The following is a 19,753-nucleotide window of genomic DNA, read 5'->3' as shown; positions in this document are numbered from 1 at the left end:
CGCTAGGGCGACAGCGAACTAGCGCACTCTTAGCTCAGACAAACCCAGCAGACACAATCCTATTAAGCAAAGCAGCCGGCCTTTTATTATTTTTGTTGTCTGATTTCTGTTACAATTCGAGCGCTCAGGCGTCATGTCTGAAAATACGAATGTCTTTCACGACGACTCGTGGACTATACCGCGGCGCTCATCAGAATTTCCACCCGAGGAAACCGCCCTTGAGAGAAGAATACGATTCAGTAGAAGGCCAGGATGGGACAATAATACCTGGAACAATTGGATTCATCGATTCTTCCGGTTTCAGGCTACGATGGATGGAGCTTGGCCGTGGGGCTATGTTATCTATCGCACGAGCTATACGGCCACTTCTGATGAAGACTTCACCGCCGCTATTGAGAAGCTTGACCGATATTGCTATTCCAAATGCCTTTGGACAAAGACCGAGAACATTTCTGGTGTCAGCCTAATATCCACGAAGTTGTTCGTGAGGGCTATCGAAATATAATTGTTCAAGATCCGAGCCTAGAAGGCGCTTCAACGGACGTTATTCGGCATCGACATATACAGTGGGTCGAAGGGCGAGGGTTCCATCTTTATTCGGGAATACCTCGTTTTGACTACTGCCTTTTTTGGATGAGCGTGCAGTCCGGTCGATTCTGGCGAGCTCGGAGCCAGATAACAAGTCTGGCCTGGTTGGATATGTCAACTTGATCGACTGTAATTTTGATCGAAATAACCCGGAAAACGATTCTTCTGAGCACTATGATGGGTCTCTCAGGGTTTGGCTGATAGATCTCTTCGTGTTCGCTCTGTGTTGTGAGAATCTCACTACCGGGGAACAACAATGGGGAGACTGGGGGATGGAACGTCCTGGAAGAGTCGTTTATACCGACGGATATGCTTCACTAGTCGAGGAGCAAGAGATCTTCCTTTGTCCTTCCGACTACAATCTTACATCACATTCTATCTATCCGCAACTTTGTGGAGGGGAAAAAACACCTGTCACGGAGTCTCAATATAATGAGCTTCAGAAATCAACTACCCAGGATAGTCGAGCCAATTGATTCGTGTTTAGATGGTCCATTTCGTCCAATATCATTGCTAGATACATCATGCCCATCCGCAGCAAATTTAAACGATCCGACAAACAGCCCATTGGCGAGCCAAGAGTTGGGTACATTCCATTGTCAGACAATGACTTTGACGTACCCCCGAAGACAAGAGGACCAAACACTCTCCCAATTCAATAATTGCATCCAATGCCGAGTCTTCACCATATCTCCCTTAAAGATAACACCCCGCAGCACCATCGTTAGTGAGTGTTTCTCCGCAGCAGTAGTGGTGTTGGCCATCAACTTTAATATTCAAGCACTGATCCTTTGTGATCCAAAAGGTTGCCGACACCCAGTCACCATTGTCGCAGTGGAAACTTTGCGACCCGTCACTGGTATTGATAGCTTCAACACCGTCTCCGATGAGCTCCTGTCCGTAGCAGAGACCTCGTCCATCGCCAGCGTCATATTGTGCAATATGTCCAGGAATAGTGGAGGTGAATTCTCCGCTAGAGACTGTAATGCCCTAGGAGGTATAGCTAATAGAGGCCGTTCATAGGACTCCACTGCTTAAGGAGAGCATGGTGGCGGTCAGAGCAGCTAGCAGTCCAAAACCAGAGACAGTCATCTTGTCGGTGATCGTTGAACTGGCGGTTTTATATGCAAAGTTGCGTAAGTAAAATATTCTCGGAGGTTTTGTTATGAAAGGCTCTAGCCTGGTAGGTAGTTCCTACGAAGCCAAAGGTTGAAATGGATTCGAGTGTTTTGATGTCTTAAGCTCTGGCTGAAATCATTCCAGACGGAGATGCGATGCTTTATGTACGCTGAACTCAGTCATGAATTGAGTTTTTTATCACTTTGAGTAGTCTCTTATTATCCAACAGAAAATAATTACAGTTTACATTTTGATGCTCCTGAATGCCGATCTCAGAGAGGCGAAAAAGACATACGGCCGTAGCGGGAGGAGTGGGACTAACGATCCTATATTCTCATAGAAAGGGGTCTTTTAATTTATAGCGGCCTAGTTTAAGATTTCTTACGACCATACGACGGGTGGATTAGGTCGAGAGCGTATGCCCCTTTTGGTTACTCAGATATTCAGATATGGGCCAAAACTCTCCACGGCCAGTATAATATACTATCGCCCCTAGAGCTCTTACCTTTCATAGTTGGATGCTCGCCGGTGTTACTCGTGTTTAACTAGTGCGAAATGACTTGTATTCCAATCCACTCTAAGGCTTTAGCAAAACAGCATGCTGTTTTGCCTGTAGATCAGACCGAAGCTTCTGAGTGTTGGGGGGAAGCAGGACGTAAAAAGACCTGATCCTGACAAAATTCAAGGACGGATGGTGATTATAGTATATTCATTTCCAGCTATGCATTGATTCCCGGAACGATAGAATACAACATCGCATCGAGGTAAAAAAGAAAAGCATGTCTCATCAACACCCACACACCATAGGCTCATTTGGATATTCCGTAAAGACATACCCAATCTAACAATAAAGTCAAGTTCAAGCAGCAACGCATTTATAAAACCACGGCTCCATGAAGCCTGGATCATACTTCTTTCCTACACGTCTGTTAGCTACTTGCCGAGCATTAAAACAGTGACCACATGCATACCAAGAATAACCAGCTTTCTCAATTCCAGGCGTTTTGATCGCATTTCGATCTCCGAAGGGGTTGTCCTCATCGTCATCTTCTTCCTCTGTCTCGCTCTCACTTTCGAATATTTGCCGCCCATGCTGTGAAGACGAAGCAATGGGTAGACTAGGCCGGGGTGGTTTCGGGGGGTTGACGGACAACCCACTAAAGCTTTGGTTCATTTCGGACTCGATGTCAGCGCGCGACCGCCAGTTGCCAGATAGTACATCGTCGTCACTATCGCTGTCGTAATCTACACTCTTATCCAGAACCTCATATGCCATCAATGCAGTAACAAGCTCCTCATTGGCGTGAATCAGTCCTCCGAGGAATTCCTCACTCTCGATTTGTTGGATGTATCGTAGAATCTGGTGACGGAGCTTTTTGCAAATGTCGAATCGGTGGCTACACTCTGCATCATCACTAACACGAGTCGTTTCGCGATTGACCAATTTCAAGGAATTCAGCAAGTTCGTACTCGCCACCGACGCGGACGCAATAGTCTCCAGAATTTGCGGGCGTTCCCGTTCTAGACTGAAGCTCTTCGAGCTGATCGAGAGTGTCTTTGCCCTCTTCTTCTCCTTCGATTTGGATTTTTGTTTGGGACTGCTGAGCGTTGTGGCGGGTCCATTACCGGCTGAGATGGTGACTGTATGGCCCATGGGTACCTCATTCTGGTTTGATGAACCCTCACGAAGGACCTTGGCCTTGGCCTGGGTGGCCGGTTGCTTGCGCTTGGGAAGTTGCTTGTAAAGCGCCGCAATCTTTGCCATGCCCGGCGTGTCTTTGTATGTCACCGACCATTGCGCAAATAGTTGTTTGCACTTTTGCTTCACCTGGGTGTCTGAGACGGGATCGGTGGCAGCGATGCGCAAGCGTTCTAGCAAGGGCTCGTCGGCGAATTCGCGCAGGAAACGTTCGCCTGCGTTCTGAATCAGGAAGTCGAGGATAGTGAGGGCGCGTAGCTGTCGGTGGAGGGTGCCGTACTTCCTGGAAGAGGTGTCAGTCCGAGTTCCGTAGGCTACTGGTTGCGATCTACCCACAGCTTCTTGCGCAAAGCCCGGCTTGCTTCTGTTGGGCCACTGGCTTGGATGCGAACAACCTCTACCAGATCGACGATACCACTCCAGTCATCCACCTCATATTGTTCGCTGGTGAGGACCTCTATTTGGACCGTAACGGCCGAGTAGGGTTTCTACCTCGAGACGTGGACCATGTCAGCGTTGTTGTTGGTCACAAGACCCCTTATCGCGGCGGTATGAAGGACTTACCGAGGATTGAAACATCTTGGGGGAATAAAGAAGATTCTTGTCAACCTAATGGACAGTTAGTATGGTCTGGATTCCTTGAACATGAAGTGAATAGTCTCCTACCCCGCGCGTTTAGGGATTCGGCCTTCGCGTGTCAAGCCCCGCACGGCTCGGATCACACTGGCAAGATGCGGGAAACGAAGACAGGGTAAGCAGGCAACGATACCACGCTGTAGCTGTAACTGTGCCCAGTAATCCCCAAATGTCCTCCTTCTTTGAGAACACGAGACCAAAGGATAGAGGTCGAGCAATGGGGTGACTGTGTCGCGTGGATGACGGTGACGTCGGAGGCCGCAGGGTTTCCTCTTAGGCTCTTAGCGCTCCTCGGCAGGCCGATCACCGGGCTGGAGACAAGTGTGGGTTTGCAAGTGGACTCAAGTAGTCTGTTAGACTCTGATGCTCCTGCCTGCTTGAGATAGTGTTAGGCACTCGGGGTTCACAAGACTGGCAATGTGCCACACCTCTAGCCAGTCAACTCTGTCGATCGAAAATTCAAGAAGAAGTAAATTCCAATTTCCACAATGAAACGCTACAAAAGAACGAAAGTTTGAGACTAAAGAACGTGACTGGGCGGACCCCAATTGGGACTAGGGCGGGGGTTTTGTTCCACTGGAGATGAAGAAACGAGACTAAAGAAAGTAATCAATACGAGGCAATTCAACCAGAGAGAGAAGAGATACAGACATCCAAGTGCCATTGCTTCTTCGAGCTCAATTGGAATTGCTAATTAATCACCTCATTTGATGCCCCTCTCTCCCTCCCCCTCCCCGCCAAACCATCGCCCCTCGAGCTTATTGCGCGTCCTGTCCCGCTTCCTCATCTGCTCCACCCTCATCCTGGCCCTCAGCGTGGCTCTCAAGACCCGCTCCCGTCTCTCCCTCTTACTCCCCTCCTTCTCACCCTCCTCCCCATTCTCCAGCTCCCAAATTCCAACAATGGCTTACCAACAAGAACGCTACATCGCCGAGCTCGCTGTTCAGCGGGCCTCCATCCTCACCCAGAAGGTCTTCTTCGAAAAGGCCAAGGGTACCGTCTCCAAGGATGACAAGTCACCCGTTACCATCGGCGACTTCGGCGCCCAGGCCCTCATCATCCAGGCCATCCGCAAGAACTTCCCCAACGACGAGATCGTCGCCGAGGAGGAGGCTAGCTCCCTGCGTGAGGACAAGGCCTTGAGCGCAGAGATCTGGCGTCTGGTCAAGGATATCAAGCTGGAGGATGCGGAGAGTGATAAGATCCTGGGCGGTCCTATCGCCAGCGAGGAGAGCATGTTGGATATCATCGATGAGGGCAAGAGTGCTGGTGGTCCCAAGGGTCGTATCTGGGCTTTGGACCCCATTGACGGCACCAAGGGCTTCCTTCGCGGCGGCCAGTACGCCGTCTGCCTTGGTTTGATCGTGGACGGTGATGTCAAGGTCGGAGCTATTGGTACTCCTAACCTCCCCGTCGACGATGCTGCCCCCATCGATGCCAGCACTGGTGCCCAGCAGACCAGCACCTCCGCCAACGGTGTCCTGTTCTCCGCCGTCCAGGGCGAGGGCGCTACCAGCCGTCCCTTGTCCAACGGCACTCTTGCCGAGAGCAAGTCTATTTCCATGCGTCCTGTTCCCGATATCGCCCAGGCTGTCTTCTGCGAGGGTGTCGAGGCTGCCCATTCCGCCCAGGGTGACAATGCTGCCGTCGCTGAGCGTCTCGGTATCACTGCCCCCAGTGTCCGTCTGGACTCGCAGGCCAAGTACTGCTCCATTGCTCGCGGTGCCGGTGACATCTACCTCCGTCTTCCCGTGAAGAAGGATTACCAGGAGAAGATCTGGGACCACGCGGCTGGCGACATCATTGTCCGTGAGGCCGGTGGTCAGGTCACCGACATCTACGGCAACCGCCTGGACTTCAGCAAGGGCCGGACCCTGGCTGCCAACAAGGGTGTTGTTGCTGCCCCCAAGGCCCTGCAGGACCAGGTCATTGATGCTGTCAAGGTCGTCCTTAAGCTTTAAGTTGGAGGTTTGTGTTGCTACTGGCTAAGATCACGCTTGATGCGTCCAAAGTACACTTGTGATACCACGTGGAGGAAATGAGGGAGAAAAAGTGCTATTGAAGAAGTACGTCGTACATATATGATGACAGAGATAGAGTATAAAATAAGAATACACGGAACCCAAGACGCAATGTTCCAGGAAAAAAAACCAAAAGACATACGAGCGCACACCACCTATTTAATCTTCTTCGCCTTGAGCTTGATAGTCTCGCCATTGACGAAAATACCCTTGCCCTTGTACGGCTCCGGCCGTCTCCATTCACGGATCTCGGCAGCAAACTGCGTCACCTTGCGCTTGTCGACGCCCTCCAGGAGAATGCGGGTGGGCTGGGGTGTGCTGGCCTTGATACCCTCGGGAATGCCCAGCTCAATGGGGTGGGAGAAGCCGACCTTCAGAGAGACGAATTGCTGGCCGGGATAGGAGGCAGTCACGGTGGTGGCCTTGAACTCGATGGTAGCCCTGTAACCGACACCGACCATACTGAGAATACAGATGTGACCTTCGGAGACGCCGATGATGTGGTTCTGGAGGAGTGCGCGCGTCGTGCCTGGACAATTAAACCACTTTGTTAGCTCACGGCCACTTATAGTAAAGTAGTATGGCGCGTCTTGAATATTCGACGACAATACGCACCCCACATCGCCCGCTGGTGAGGCTGCTCCGAGTCCGAAACAGACAGCGTAGCTTTCGAATTTGCCGCATCGTAGTTCACATCCAAGAACGAGGGGATAGTAAGAGACATCTCTCCTGCAATCGCAGTTAAAAAAAATGTATTAGCTTAACTCCCAACACCAAACCATCCACTCCTAAAGAATCACCAAACATACCCTTAGGCCCCTTAATCTCAGCCGTAAACTTCGGCACATCCTTTCCGCGAACCCGGGTCGCAGACTTGGGGATATCAACCAGGTTCAATGACACCTCGGGGGGAACGGAGATCGCGGCGCCGCCGACTCGGGATTGCATCGGCGATGAAGTCGAGAAGCATTGTGTGCGGGAGGGGGAGAAGGCCGGGGTGAGGAAGAGAGGTAATGAGCCGCGCTGGAAGGGCTCGCGGATGAGCTGCCGGGCGCAGCGTTGGGGTAGACACGACATGGTGGTGTGTATGTTTGATTCGGGCTGTGATGCGGACTCGATGATTTTGTTGGAGTAAATTGCGGGCTGGATTGGGTTAGTATTCACGTGATTTTTATCACCGCGGCTATAGCGGTGCCTGGATATTATGGTGTCGATCAGGCAGTCCATCCAGAAGACTAGTTAAGTGGTCGACTAGTGTTTCGTGCAATTTCTTGAATTGCCTTTGATTTTTGTAACATGGAGTTTGAATTGATCAGACCAATTAGATTTCCAATAATATAGTACACGTCAAGGTTGATGAACATGAAAGTACCTGATAAACGGTGCTAATATTCCGCCGCGCATACTTCCAACAGAGCTGACAATGATGACGGTAAATCCTTACTATCGACCCCATGGACTGAAATGATTTCCAGGAGGAAGTATTGAAAGAATGTGATCCGCATATAGAATGTAAAATTATACTACAACCTATGAGATTAAGCTCAAGGCCGTACTAGTTTGCACAAATTGTATGTATATCTATGTCATGAGCTTCATTGAATCATTCGAGCTGTATGTAGATCTCGATCCTTCTTTATATCAACGCTAGATTCAAGATTTAACCACAACATACCGTGGTCTCTTCCACTCCCTTAATCTCCTCACGTATCCCCTCAATCCCAACGGTAACAACCATCCAGTCACACAAAAACTTGCCCAATCCAGCCCCGATAAAAATGCATATAATCACATAGACATTGAAATACATCGCCAACAACATAATAATATAAGCACCAGCAAACGTCAAAGCGTGTATAACAGCCCTCATCAACTGCTGCAAAGGCGTGACTCGAAACTTGAGCCCGAGCCCCACCGACTCGGCCCTGGTCACGCAATTGTCCTTCTTGGCAGCGAGCACCGCGGCTTGGCGCTGAAATTGGCGGGTCAAAAACGTGTCGTACTCCTTGCCAAGTCGACGAAACGCCTCGACAAGAATAACGAGCAGAATAATTCCGATACAAGTAGCGGCGAACATGCCGTTATTCTTGATCTGCCATCCCGTAGAGAGAAAACATGCGTCTATTGTGTACCAGTTGAACAGCATCTGGATAGTCGAGTCAGCGGGGCGGCTTTCGGCCAACCGAGCGAGTCTTGGCACTTACGGAGATTTGGCACTCGGTGCTGTCGCTGCTCGAGCTCATATCCATGCCGTGCATTTTGATTCTGGACTGCTCAAAGTAGGTTGGCGGGTATATGAGGAGTCTGTTGTAGTAGTGGGTTGAGATGATCTACTTTCGAGACGAGACCATGGTGGTCTTATAGATCTCGGCTGTAGAATCTCGCAACCATGTCGCGGGGATGGGCCTAAGTGGAGCAAATCTCCGTAGTCCTGCTGAAATCTGCTCAATTGCTCTCAAAATGTGGCTTGCGATAGGATGAGTGGTTTGAGAGAGGATTCACTCTTCAAGACCTTGCTCTCAATTTCACGCAGCTATATCCTGGGCATATTTTCCTCTTTTTCTTTTTCTCAGTCATATACCACGCGACTTTCTTTATGCTACCATAATTCTATCAATTTGGCTAAGCTTTCTTCCAGCACCAGGATCTCTTCATGGGTATTCTACCTATTTGAGACTTATACTCCATACTGGTTATCAAGATCCGTTCTACCTCGCTTGTGAGAGGGCAAGATGTCCTTCTCCAAGCTGGATGTCCGCGCGCACATCCAAAATTTGACCGCTGCGAAGACGTTAGAGCCGCACTGGGGCTACGCAGACCGTGCTGTACCTTGCACAAACGATGCCGGCTCATGCGCCTATCTCGATGTCGTATATTCGGCCCATGATCGGGGAATGCTGTATACAGGCATCCTCTGGTCGACCCTGGGAGGAATCCTTTTCATTTGGGCTATTTTGAGACATTTCAACGAGCCAACGATATCACCGTCTTTGACTGTTCCACGATTGGCTGGACTTCGCAAACTTCGAGTGTCGCTCGCGGTATTCAGCCGTAGATATCTTCTCCCCGACGCAGTCCGCGTCATCTTTGGCCGCACTACGCGCCTACAAGTTCTCGTTCTTGCAGCTCTGGCCGGCTATCTTCTCATCTTCAGTTTTGTCGGCATCACCTACAACACCTGGATCACCCCCGTGTCCGGTATGGATGGTGTCTATAACACTCGGTCTAGCATCGGCCCGTGGTCGGATCGCGTTGGCGTTCTTGCATATGCACTCACTCCTCTTTCAGTGATGTTGAGCAGCCGCGAGTCTTTCCTCTCTCTGATCACTGGCTTGCCCTATCAAACATTCAACTTCTTGCATCGCTGGCTGGGCTATATTATCTTTGTCCAAAGCGCCCTCCACACAATCGGTTGGTGTATAGTTGAGTTGAGATTGTACCAGCCACAACCTAAGGTCGGAATCGAGTGGATCACACAGACATACATGATTTGGGGCATTGTAGCCATGATTCTGTTGCTCTTGATATTCGTCCTCAGTACCCCGTGGGGTATCAGACTCACCGGATACGAGACCTTCCGCAAGTTACACTATGTCCTTGCCATGGTCTTTATCGGCGCTTGCTGGGGTCACTGGGAACAACTGAAATGTTTCTTGCTTCCATCTCTCATCTTTTGGTTCCTCGATCGAGGGGCTCGTTTAATTCGCACCGCTGTTCTGCATTATCACCCAGGCGAAGAATCAGGAATGCTGGGTTTCAAGTCTATTGAAGCTGCCATCACACGTTTTTCAGACGAGGAACATGGCGACGTGATTCGTCTTGATTTGGAGAATGTACAGGAACCTTGGAACATCGGTCAGCACTATTACTTGTGCTTCCCACAGGGAAGTGTGTGGCAATCACATCCATTCACTCCTCTCAATGCACCCGAGATCGTCAAGGGAACGGTGAAGCATTCATATATCCTTCGCGCCAAGACAGGCGAGACAAGAAAGATCGCAGATCTGGCTGCGAATGGTGTTTTGACTACTCCCGTCATCTTGACAGGTGCTTATGGAGAGACTATCACCAAAGAATTGGCACCAAATACCAACATTATCTGCGTTGCAGGCGGAACAGGAATTACCTACGTGCTGCCCCTACTGCTCAGTCTTGCCCAGCAGCCATCTTCACCGGATCGAAAAATCGATTTAGTCTGGGCAATCAAGCACACAAGCAACGTCCAGTGGATCCGTCAAGAGCTGGACCTCCTCCGAAAAGCCAAGAAGGCAATGAACCTGAAAATCCGTATCTTCGCTACCAGAGACACCAATACCCCGACTACGTCCAGAGAAAGCATTCTACCAGCCAAGAATGAAGACGAGAAGTCAATGCAAGCCTTACAGCAATCTTCATCCGAGGCTGACCTTTGCGATTGTGACCTGGATGTCCCAGTCAAGCTTGGTGGTGGATCGGCAGAGAGCAGGCATCCTGATTTACAGAAGTTGATCACTGAATTCCTGGATAACACAATCACGGGCCCAACATCCATATTTGCTAGCGGGCCTGGCGGTATGTTGAGTGATCTAAGAGAGATTGTTGCTAAATGCAATTCTGCTTCCAAGCTGTGGAATGGGGACGAGAAGTTTGATGTCAACTTATGTTATGATGATCGCCTTGAGTGGTAGACTATGAATGCAATGATTAACATGTCTTTTAACGCGTTTGCACCACTGGTAGTGCTATCTTATCAATCTTAGTGTAGCATTTGATTTGGCTCAGCTCTCACCTTCTATCCCATATCTCAATAGGAGAGTCAGGACTTGAGCCATACACTTCTTTTTCAGGGCCAAATTTCGGGTGAGCATCTCACGTTTGATGTTCCAGGCTTTTATTTACAGCAAATACTTCTTTCTTCAACCGGAACTGCCATTGTTTTTGGCTCAAAAAACAAGTGAGGAATCGTGCCGACTTGAGCCATCCATAAGAGGTCACCTGGTCTTCATCTCCCTCACTTGGTAATTATCCTCCTCACTCACCCATCCTCAACTCCCAACTCTTCAACCCACCATCGCTCCCCAGGAACTTGCTCTCTCACGCGCAATCGGCAACAGCGCCGATGAGAGTGGCCCAGGCACATCACCAAAGCTTCCACGAGGGTAACGAAAAATATATCGCCACCATGAAGTGGTTCACATCACGTTTTCTGGCTGGCTCAGTCTGCGCCGCCCTCACATGCGGCCTGGTGAGGTCGACTGAGGTCGAATCATCCCATCACGGTAAGTGCATCAGAGAACATGATTGACCTGATTCGCTGATTGAGCTAGGCAACCCCCGCCTTCCTACAGATCGAACGGATGACAGCAACGCGGTCACATATCTTACATCCAGTACCCGGCAACGAGAATCAGTCTTCACTGAAGCAGTTCAACTACTAGAGTCCATGAACTCATCTCCCTCCTGCAATCGTGTGGCTGCAACCAGACTGGTCACCTCATGTCAAGACCTCGGAGGCAAGGGCAACACTGATCCGCACACAAATCAAGCTCTCGATCAGATTCGGTCTGTCTACGCTGCTCGACTGGCGATCTGTGAGCTTGAAGGCGCTGGCGCTGGGGTGCCTCAACCGTGTGTTCCAGTAACAGTTCCACCTCCCTCACCGTCAGCCTCGGGTTTCCGATTCTTTCGGCGATTCAGATCTATGGATTGCGGCGAAGCTATACTCCCGAAGAAGGACTTGGAGCAGTGTCTGAGAAGCCTCGAATCGAGACCTCAATGGTGGACCTCCTACAGCAACAACAGGCAGAATGCATTGATCATCTGCCAAGCCTCTCGCATCGAAGCTGAGAAGGAAGAAATGCTGGGTCTCCATCTGTCTCTTGCAAAAAGCACTACGAAGCTTGATGAGGGGCTGCAGGAAGCTTTACGCCAGGCTGCGGAAACCTCAGCGCAGCACCAAGCATTTCTTCAGACGGTTCAAGCGCTACAAGACCGAATTTCAAGTGAGCTGGAAGAGAGGGGGTCAGTACTTCGTGGTCTTTTCGGGAATTTTTTGAATGACATCGAAGCTGGCTTCGATACAGTAGCTGCGGCTTTCACGTCAGCGGTTGGGAAGGTGCAAATGGAGACATCACTCCTGAGCCAGGTCAGAGTCACCCAGTCACTCAAATATTCATGATAAATACTGTGGACGTGTGCTAACTAGAATACAGAATATACAAAACACCTCTTCGGAAGTTGATGTCCTGCAGCAGGTCTTGCGGGCCACTCATGAAGATACAATTGCTCGACATCACCAAGCACTACGAGTGCAGCAGGAGAACTCGCTCGCAGCGAAGGAACTTGCAACTGATCTTCATTCCTCATTACGCTCCCTGGCGGAGACAGATGTCACGCAGCTTTTTCAACAAATGGCGAACGTTGACGTCGCTTTGGTATGTTCATCTCCCTCCACTGAACTGGGCCCATGCTGACAGAATCAGGAATGGCTTATAAGCCGAGTAATGGTTGCCCTTGAGCAAGAAAGCAAGCTGGCTGAGGTTTGTACTCCTGAAATTCTCATACCATAATCATAGCTAACCTCAATAGCGACTCCAAGCCATGGACACATCGATGAATGAAGCCCAAGTGAAAGCAGTCGAGCTCCAAAAAGCTCAACGTCTCCAGGCTGATGCCTTGGCTATCCAAGAACAAGCACAAGAGGCAATCAGATTCAATACCCAGGTATCACAGGCTCTGCTGGACAGGGCAACAACAACAGCTGCCAACCTACATACTATAATCGAAGAGGCGGCGATCAAGTTCAGACAAACCCCCGGTTTACACCAGGGGGGTCTCTCAATCTGGACAGTCTGTCTTATGCTTCTTATTTTGATCGGCGCGCAGAATTTCAAAGCTGCTTTTGGCCTGACGTTTTTCATTTTCGGTGAGTTGGAAGTCTTTTTCCTTGCTGTGACAGACAGTGTCTGATGGTTGGAGTTTAGGACACTTGATCGCGACAACGGTCTATCCTTTTTTCAAGTTATATGGTACTTCGATGATGTCTATTTGAGCCTTTCCTCTTCTTTTCCCTTTTTTTCTTTTGGGGGGGGGGGGTGGTTCCTTTTTCAGATCCAGTATTTCCTTAATTAGAGCAGTTCAGATTCCGGAAAACCCTTTACTTTAAGCTCTATATACAACATGCTAGCAACGAATGTTTCGTCGACGTGTTTTTGAGTATCCCTGACTCTAGTACCGAGCATGGCAATAATCACAAAATCCACTAGATTGCAAAATATAAAAACACAAAATATAAGAAACAACTTCCATTCCTGCAGGGTATCATAATCTCATATCAGCATCAAAAACACGCGCCACTTCACTCATCAGCTCCAGACGAGTCTCCATCTCCGTCAGCCATAGCAACATCCCCATCACCAGTAATACCACCAGCCGCGGCCTTCTGCTCACGAGCCTTTTGCCGACGCTTGAGCTTGCGCTCCCGATTCTTGCGATGCCTCTTCTCAGCCTCGGACTCCTTAGCTGCCGCCGCCGCAGCAACCTTCTTACGCAATTGAAGGCGGCGCTTCTTGCCGGGCTTCTTGCGTGTGAGCGGGGACTTGGATACGGGAGCACCCTCGACCGCGTAGACGGGGATATCTTTCGGTAGCTTGGTTTGATGGCGCTTGAGATGGATGACCCGCCAGGGTAGATCGCAGCCAGGCTATTGTCATGGATTAGTGATCCATGCCAGCATGTGTGTATTCTTGACGGGGATAACTTACCCATGGTTGTGTTTTGGCCCAGATTGTGATATGCTCGCCAGTAACAGCCATATCCTCAAATTGGCGCCTCTGTTCGGCTATCGTCTCTTTAACTTCCTCGTTTTCATCTAGTCCAAGGAGAGAAGGTGTTGAGAAGTAGTACTGCCATCCACGGAAGGCCTTGACGAAGCGTCCCTCCGAGGGGTCGCCAGATGGTGAAGGAGACCGCAATCGAATGCGGAGCTTTTGTGTTCCTGCAGTAGTAACCTTGATTTCCTTCCCTTCTGTTTTATCCCCCTTGGTAGCTGTTCGGTCTCCATCCTTCGTTCCGGGCTCCTTCGGCGTAGCATCTTTAGGCTTTGTGGGGGCGCTGAACAAGCGGAACTCGAACTCCTGCTCATCCTCGTCATTGTTTCCATCTGCAGGCTGTGTCGCATCTTTATCTTCTTCGGCACTTGTGTTGGCCCCAATCAATCCATCCAAATCTAGGAGCTTGCCCAGTCGAGCGTGGGCATCCTGGAGGTCGGTCTCATCGACGGGCGAGTGTTCACGAGAAGAGGCAGGCGATTGGACCTGATCACGACGGACCCTAGATGACACAGTCAGTATGGCAATAATTAGAGTACAAAGGAAGCGACGCACCGTTTAGCATCTGGTAAATCGAACATGATGCGCAGAGAGATAGAATGACAGTCCCTCAACAGACGTTGCACAACGGAAGATGCAAGACCCCAAAAATCCGCCGGATAATGCAACGCTCCGGCCACGCACTTTCTTATCGCATGACGCCCAGCGCACGGACTCACCAACCCCCAGCCATCCAGCAATTGGGCCCGACAACATATGAAACTTTGCTCTCTTGAGTCTTGAACATTATTCCCGCTCTCACCTTCGGAGTTACATTCCCTCGATCGATCACCGCGCTATTTCCTGTCTTCTGCATCTCACCCACGTTCCTTACTCCACCACTAAATCCCTCGTCGCTATTGACCGCATCGCCCACTTTCCCCGTCCGAGGGGATAAGGGTTCCACCGCTTCATCGACGATTGGGGTGATTAATGCCTCGTGCCTGTTACATCGTGCCCCTCTGAGCTTTGAATTGAAAAAGACCCATCCGGTATAAATGGGTATCTGCGCTTCGTGCCTGGGCGGTAATCGCCAGGAGTCACCCGAGGTGAGTTTGGAAGAGTGTTAATGTTGGATATCGCCATGTTCAGCGCGCATTACCTCGGTCTGATGCGGGAGGCGTGGAATTTGTGTCTCAAGGAGCATTGTGCTGACAAGTATCACTTTAAGCCGGAGTCTTCGCGCTTGCTGGATGAGGATCCTTACCAAGCGGGCTACAATTATGGCTCGCTTCATACGCAGCAGGCCAACCAGCCGGATCCGGAATATGTGAGGCGTGAGCGGGAGGCGCTGGATGCTATCTGCCAGCGCACTTCAGAGTGAGTATAGTTTTCCTTGCACGAAGATTTGCGATCCAATATCTGGCTTCTGTTGTCCAGTCATTCTACGAGACATTTTGCTAACCATTGGCATCATATTCAGCTCCGTCATTGATATCTGGTCGCTCCAACCTCAACCACACCTCCAACCCCAGGCCACCCTCCCCGGCCCAATCTCTGCAGCAAACTCTCCCACTCCATCTCGCGAGAATGCAGCCCTCACGGTATCTACCACCGACAAGGATACCAAGCGTCCCACCTCAGGCAACACCGCCCCGAAGCACTGGGGCGAAGTAGTAGTCAACACCAACAAGAAGCGCTCTCGCCCCGACCTCAAGGACGACGGAAATGCAACCCGCGACGTCTTTGGTGTTCTCAAGGTCACCTAAGCTTGGCCAAAGATTTGACAAGCTAGTTCCTCTTCTCGCATGATCATGATATCAACGACCAGCACAACGAAGAGGACCAGGACGGGGTACGATGACGAGTATGAGAAGGGAAGAATCCGCACATTTTCATATGACTTTCGAGTCTGCACTACAGTACACTACAGTGTCACCCCCTTGTATTTTTCTTACACTCATTGTTTATTGCCCTTTCTTTGTTTCTTTTGCATGGATCGCAGGCCGACTGTTTTCTTTCCCGTTTTACGTAGCCCACTCTCTCTTGACCTTTCCTTGTTTCATTAGTCTGTTAATACCCACGGTGCAAACTGTTTCAATCATTCGATCTCATTATTCTCTTTTTGAGTTTCGGTCTCAATTTCTTTTCTTGTTGTAATGGTATTCTTTTTGTCGGGGCTTGGCGCTGGGGTCCTATTCTTTGGATAGCATTACAGGGCATTTATAACCTGGGTTCAACTTTGAAACACTGATTCTGGATTTCATATTGTCGACGTAGACTCAATTGAACAAAACGAAATTGAGAGGTACTTGCGTGGCACATCTCACCTGTATCAGTTCATTAGGAGTACTGTTATGCTATTGTTCAGCATTGCTGCGTGCTATGACGACGTCACGTAGTCAAAAAGATAAAAGATAAATTTATTCAAAGACCTCGAGGTTAAAAAAAGCAGAACTATCAATCCGCTAGGCTGTAAGAAATCCTGCGTCGATTTGTCCTCCCCTTGACTCCAGCGACGACCATAGTAAATGCTGAAGTGAAACACAGGAGATGATAATAATAGATAAACTCCGCGATGAACGCAACGCCCGCTGGTCCTGTTCCGATGAGATTAGAAAAATCAAATATAGAAGAGTTGAGGATGCAATATGTTCGTGCAGGCCCGATGCTGGGCCGAGACTGCTGGCAGGAGCCAAAGCAACTGGGTGGGTCGATTAGACATCGTCCATTGCGCCAGCGGGCTCTTCACCATCAGATTCATAGCTGCCAGCGGAGCTGAGCTCGCCTTCGGATTCGGTGTCCTCGCCTGCCTCGTCTACGGCTTCTTTACTGGCGTATTTAGCGACGTATTCTGTTCATATATGGTTAATGGCGGGATAGTGGAGGTGGAGGGGATGGACTTTCGTGCCTTTGACTTTCGCCTCATAACCCTTGGGCTCGCGCATCATCAGTGCGGCGGCCTCGCCATTGAGTGGGTCCGAGGGATTGGGGTAGCGAAGGAGTTGAGGCAAGAAGACCTCGAAGATGTTGATCATGTCGTACATTGGCGACCATGTTTGATTGATCACGTCGAGGCAGACGGATCCCGAGCTGAATCGCCAGTCAATAATCGAGTACATATGATATAGCATGGTGAGTTGGCCACTCACAGCTCGTCAATGTTTGGGTGGAAAATCCGGTTCACAAATCCAATGCTGGGGCTCTTGTAAGGGTACTGGTCGGGCAATTCAACGTGGATCTTCCAATGGCCGCCGGCGAAGGGTGCTAAAGGCTCATTAGCTATGATGTGACATTCGGTTGTCATGGGAAAGGTGGTACACACTCTCTTCGGGGCCCTTGAAGCGAACGTAGAATTCTTGCCTGCATGGAGTCGTTAGCAACATCCCCGATGGCTGGTTGAGGGAAATGGGCCCATACACTAGATCCAAGTTAGCCCTTCTTTCTATACTTCGGAAATGCAAAGAGACACTCACTGTTGTCGTTGACCAGAGTAACCTCGTAGTCACTCATCAACCTATTATTTCCGTCAGCACAATTCCAACGCAACCGCATGTCTAGCAATCGAATGATTGATCGCGTGCCGGGCGGGGTAGTGAGCTCGGGGGAGGGTATCGGCGCGCATACATCCTGGCCGAAGGTTAGTTAATACTCTGATATGGCACAGCTTTGAGACAATCGAGATTCCGGGATCATACTTCATAACCTGTCGGCATAGTAAAACCTCCGGTTAGCATTTGCGGGGACCCTGAGCGCTGTATCAAGCTCCGGAAAGGGAACTCACGTCGGTCTCGATTCTTCGCTTAGGGCTGCTCATGATGGCGGTGAAGGACCCTTTTCGAGGTCGAGGTCTTGCGGTATCAAAGGTGGTGTCGGTTGTCGCGGGGTTCGAAAGCAGTCGGGTTGGAGGCCGTGTAATGAGGTCACCGCGGCGGCAAGATAGAGTACCCCCCAAAGTCGTGAGCGGGGAAGGAGCCGGTGGGGGAAGGTAGGCGACGGCAGGCGGCTGCAGTCGGGAACGGGTGAGAATAGTAGCTCAGCAAGCACACAGAGTAAGTTCTGAGTATAAGAGATCCAAGAAACAAACAAATCCAAGTGAACAGGAGGAGGAAAGAAGAAAGAAGAGGGGAGTTCCGTTGGGTGACGATCATAATGGCTGGATGAGTCAGCGGGTATCAGGCGCATCATCCACGGATTGACTCCTTTTCAGTTCCCAATTGGATATAGTCCAATGAGATATTGTCTGGTCTTCTGGGATTTAGATTTACCTTTTCTACCCGCTAACGTGGGACCACGATAAGTCTGCATATATCGCGCAACTGCTCATGGACCGCCACGAGACTAGTGACCACAACTGAGCTCGCCGAGCAAATCACCGCTTGATTGCAGCTAGGCCAGGGTGCCGATTTCGATTTCCGTCGGGCCACTACTCCGTACTGTTAATTCAACGGCTGTCTACACGAGAATATCTGGGCAACCAGTTGGTCTGTATCTGTACTACGTGGCCAGAGAGAAACTGCGAGCAGAGTATCTTGCAATCTTGAATCGCTGGGGCATAGCTATCTTTAGTAGGAGGATCGCTTCCGATGGGCATTGCTCACCTATCGGGCCCTGGAAAGAAGTCTATAGTTCTAGGAGATGCGTCGATGACCATTAGGCCAGGATTTACTATCTATGCGTGATTTAGTTGGTCAATATACCGGATGTAGTGCTATTCAAAGTATCCTGCTAGGGCTGGGATTGCTTGCCTGGATAGTGGTATTTTTCTTAATTATCGAGCAAAATTCTGGCCCTTAACCCCCTCAAATCTCTCAGAATAAAGGCAAAGAAGAGATGTTAATGTGCAGATTAAGTTTCAATTACCATATAATCTACATCGTATTCTACGACTACTGTACTTCTAAATGAGCAGCCTGGTAGAACCCCGGACTATCGGCCGCCGCCAGATAAATTAGACTCGGCCAAAACGCAATGCAGCCATGGTTCCTCTTCATCCTCTTTCCCAACGAGCTAACAACAACCCATTCGCCATCACACTATCTCCACCCCTGTAGACTACTAGCCTCCGACCTCCAAAAGTCCCGATCGTCGGGATCCACTCCACGCCTCGTCCATCATGGATCCCTCTTCACCATCGTCACGCTCCTCGCGCGACTCCCCCACCATCAATCCACCCGGGTCCACCACCCTCAGCTACCATCCCAGCCCAGGTCGTCAAGGAGCGCGGTCAGAGTCTGTATCGCCCAGGATGGTAGATACACCCATCCCGGACGACGATCATGGTGCCGACCTCCCGATGAACATGACCGCGTCGGTCATGTTGACGGGTTTACCCCGCGATGCTCATCAGGCACTCGCGGACGTGGAAGCTATTGATGCTGGCAAAGGTAAGGGATTTTTTTCTACTAGCAATAACTTTTAAGCGTCTCTTTTCTCTACGACACCATCTTTGTTTACTCGAGTGGTGCTAGGGCTCACAGCCAGCTTGGATGATCCGATATAGCTAACACAGCTCTCCAGTGACCGTCCGCTTCCAGCCACTCCCATCGGCCCCCATTCTCAAGAACCGGGTCTTCAAGATCAGCGCATCGCAAAAGTTTGAGACCGTGGTCAATTTCCTTCGCAAGAAGCTGGACTGCAAGGCCACAGACTCGGTCTTTTGCTATGTGAATAGCGTGTTTGCGCCCGGTCTGGACGAAGGTGTCGGTGGGCTCTGGCGGGTATGTTTACTTATTGACACGATTTCGTTAGGGGCTATGTACTGATCGACCTAATTTCTTTCGCAGTGCTTCAAAACAGATGATCAATTGATTGTCGCTTACTCCATGACGCCGGCGTTCGGCTGAGCGGGAGAGACCAACCCACACTAGCCTGCCCACAGCACGAACGAATGAAAGCCTATG

General features: G+C 50.1%; 9 protein-coding genes across 9 annotated transcripts; 5 read left to right on the top strand and 4 right to left on the bottom strand.

Annotated features, from left to right (window-relative positions):
* Positions 1–2,401: 2,401 nt before the first annotated feature.
* N7473_002757 (LSB5 family protein) lies at positions 2,402–4,523 on the bottom strand. Its single transcript, XM_057148697.1, has 4 exons — positions 4,073–4,523; positions 3,971–4,015; positions 3,743–3,894; positions 2,402–3,689 (listed from the first exon to the last, which is right to left on the bottom strand). The coding sequence occupies exons 2-4, from the start codon at positions 3,983–3,985 to the stop codon at positions 2,567–2,569; spliced, it is 1,290 nt and encodes a 429-aa protein (XP_057012351.1). The 5' UTR covers positions 3,986–4,015; positions 4,073–4,523; the 3' UTR covers positions 2,402–2,566.
* Positions 4,524–4,752: 229 nt separating this feature from the next.
* On the top strand, positions 4,753–6,003 carry N7473_002756 (3'(2'),5'-bisphosphate nucleotidase; the record flags this gene model as incomplete). The annotated part of the gene is made up of 1 exon (XM_057148696.1): positions 4,753–6,003. The coding sequence occupies one exon, from the start codon at positions 4,753–4,755 to the stop codon at positions 6,001–6,003; it is 1,251 nt and encodes a 416-aa protein (XP_057012350.1).
* A 215-nt stretch (positions 6,004–6,218) lies between these two features.
* Positions 6,219–8,321, bottom strand: N7473_002755 (mitochondrial 54S ribosomal uL6m domain-containing protein; the record flags this gene model as incomplete). The annotated part of the gene is made up of 5 exons (XM_057148695.1): positions 6,219–6,592; positions 6,679–6,792; positions 6,873–7,206; positions 7,739–8,209; positions 8,268–8,321. The coding sequence occupies 5 exons, from the start codon at positions 8,319–8,321 to the stop codon at positions 6,219–6,221; spliced, it is 1,347 nt and encodes a 448-aa protein (XP_057012349.1).
* Positions 8,322–8,795: 474 nt separating this feature from the next.
* Positions 8,796–10,730, top strand: N7473_002754 (ferric reductase family protein; the record flags this gene model as incomplete). Its single annotated transcript, XM_057148694.1, has 1 exon — positions 8,796–10,730. One exon carries the CDS (start codon positions 8,796–8,798, stop codon positions 10,728–10,730), a length of 1,935 nt encoding a protein of 644 aa, XP_057012348.1.
* Positions 10,731–11,161: 431 nt separating this feature from the next.
* Positions 11,162–13,011, top strand: N7473_002753 (uncharacterized protein; the record flags this gene model as incomplete). The annotated part of the gene is made up of 5 exons (XM_057148693.1): positions 11,162–11,321; positions 11,370–12,187; positions 12,255–12,476; positions 12,525–12,581; positions 12,631–13,011. The coding sequence occupies 5 exons, from the start codon at positions 11,162–11,164 to the stop codon at positions 13,009–13,011; spliced, it is 1,638 nt and encodes a 545-aa protein (XP_057012347.1).
* Positions 13,012–13,399: 388 nt separating this feature from the next.
* On the bottom strand, positions 13,400–14,452 carry N7473_002752 (DUF2011 domain-containing protein; the record flags this gene model as incomplete). The annotated part of the gene is made up of 3 exons (XM_057148692.1): positions 13,400–13,744; positions 13,806–14,373; positions 14,427–14,452. The coding sequence occupies 3 exons, from the start codon at positions 14,450–14,452 to the stop codon at positions 13,400–13,402; spliced, it is 939 nt and encodes a 312-aa protein (XP_057012346.1).
* Positions 14,453–14,908: 456 nt separating this feature from the next.
* N7473_002751 (LAMTOR1/MEH1 family protein) lies at positions 14,909–16,085 on the top strand (the record flags this gene model as incomplete). Its single annotated transcript, XM_057148691.1, has 3 exons — positions 14,909–14,949; positions 15,003–15,230; positions 15,334–16,085. The coding sequence occupies 3 exons, from the start codon at positions 14,909–14,911 to the stop codon at positions 15,617–15,619; spliced, it is 555 nt and encodes a 184-aa protein (XP_057012345.1). The 3' UTR covers positions 15,620–16,085.
* A 482-nt stretch (positions 16,086–16,567) lies between these two features.
* On the bottom strand, positions 16,568–17,667 carry N7473_002750 (E2 ubiquitin-conjugating protein UBC8; the record flags this gene model as incomplete). Its single annotated transcript, XM_057148690.1, has 7 exons — positions 16,568–16,704; positions 16,762–16,943; positions 17,003–17,117; positions 17,176–17,271; positions 17,327–17,367; positions 17,549–17,556; positions 17,635–17,667. 7 exons carry the CDS (start codon positions 17,665–17,667, stop codon positions 16,568–16,570), a joined length of 612 nt encoding a protein of 203 aa, XP_057012344.1.
* Positions 17,668–18,966: 1,299 nt separating this feature from the next.
* On the top strand, positions 18,967–19,696 carry N7473_002749 (ubiquitin-like protein ATG12; the record flags this gene model as incomplete). Its single annotated transcript, XM_057148689.1, has 3 exons — positions 18,967–19,237; positions 19,371–19,570; positions 19,637–19,696. 3 exons carry the CDS (start codon positions 18,967–18,969, stop codon positions 19,694–19,696), a joined length of 531 nt encoding a protein of 176 aa, XP_057012343.1.
* Between the last annotated feature and the right edge of the window lie 57 nt (positions 19,697–19,753).

Source organism: Penicillium subrubescens, assembly GCF_028828155.1.
Source record: "Penicillium subrubescens strain IBT 31985 chromosome Unknown utg000002l_segment0_segment0, whole genome shotgun sequence".
In the NCBI taxonomy this organism is placed as follows: domain Eukaryota; kingdom Fungi; phylum Ascomycota; class Eurotiomycetes; order Eurotiales; family Aspergillaceae; genus Penicillium; species Penicillium subrubescens.
Note: the sequence above shows the minus strand (reverse complement) of the source record. Positions and strands in the feature narration are given on the sequence as shown.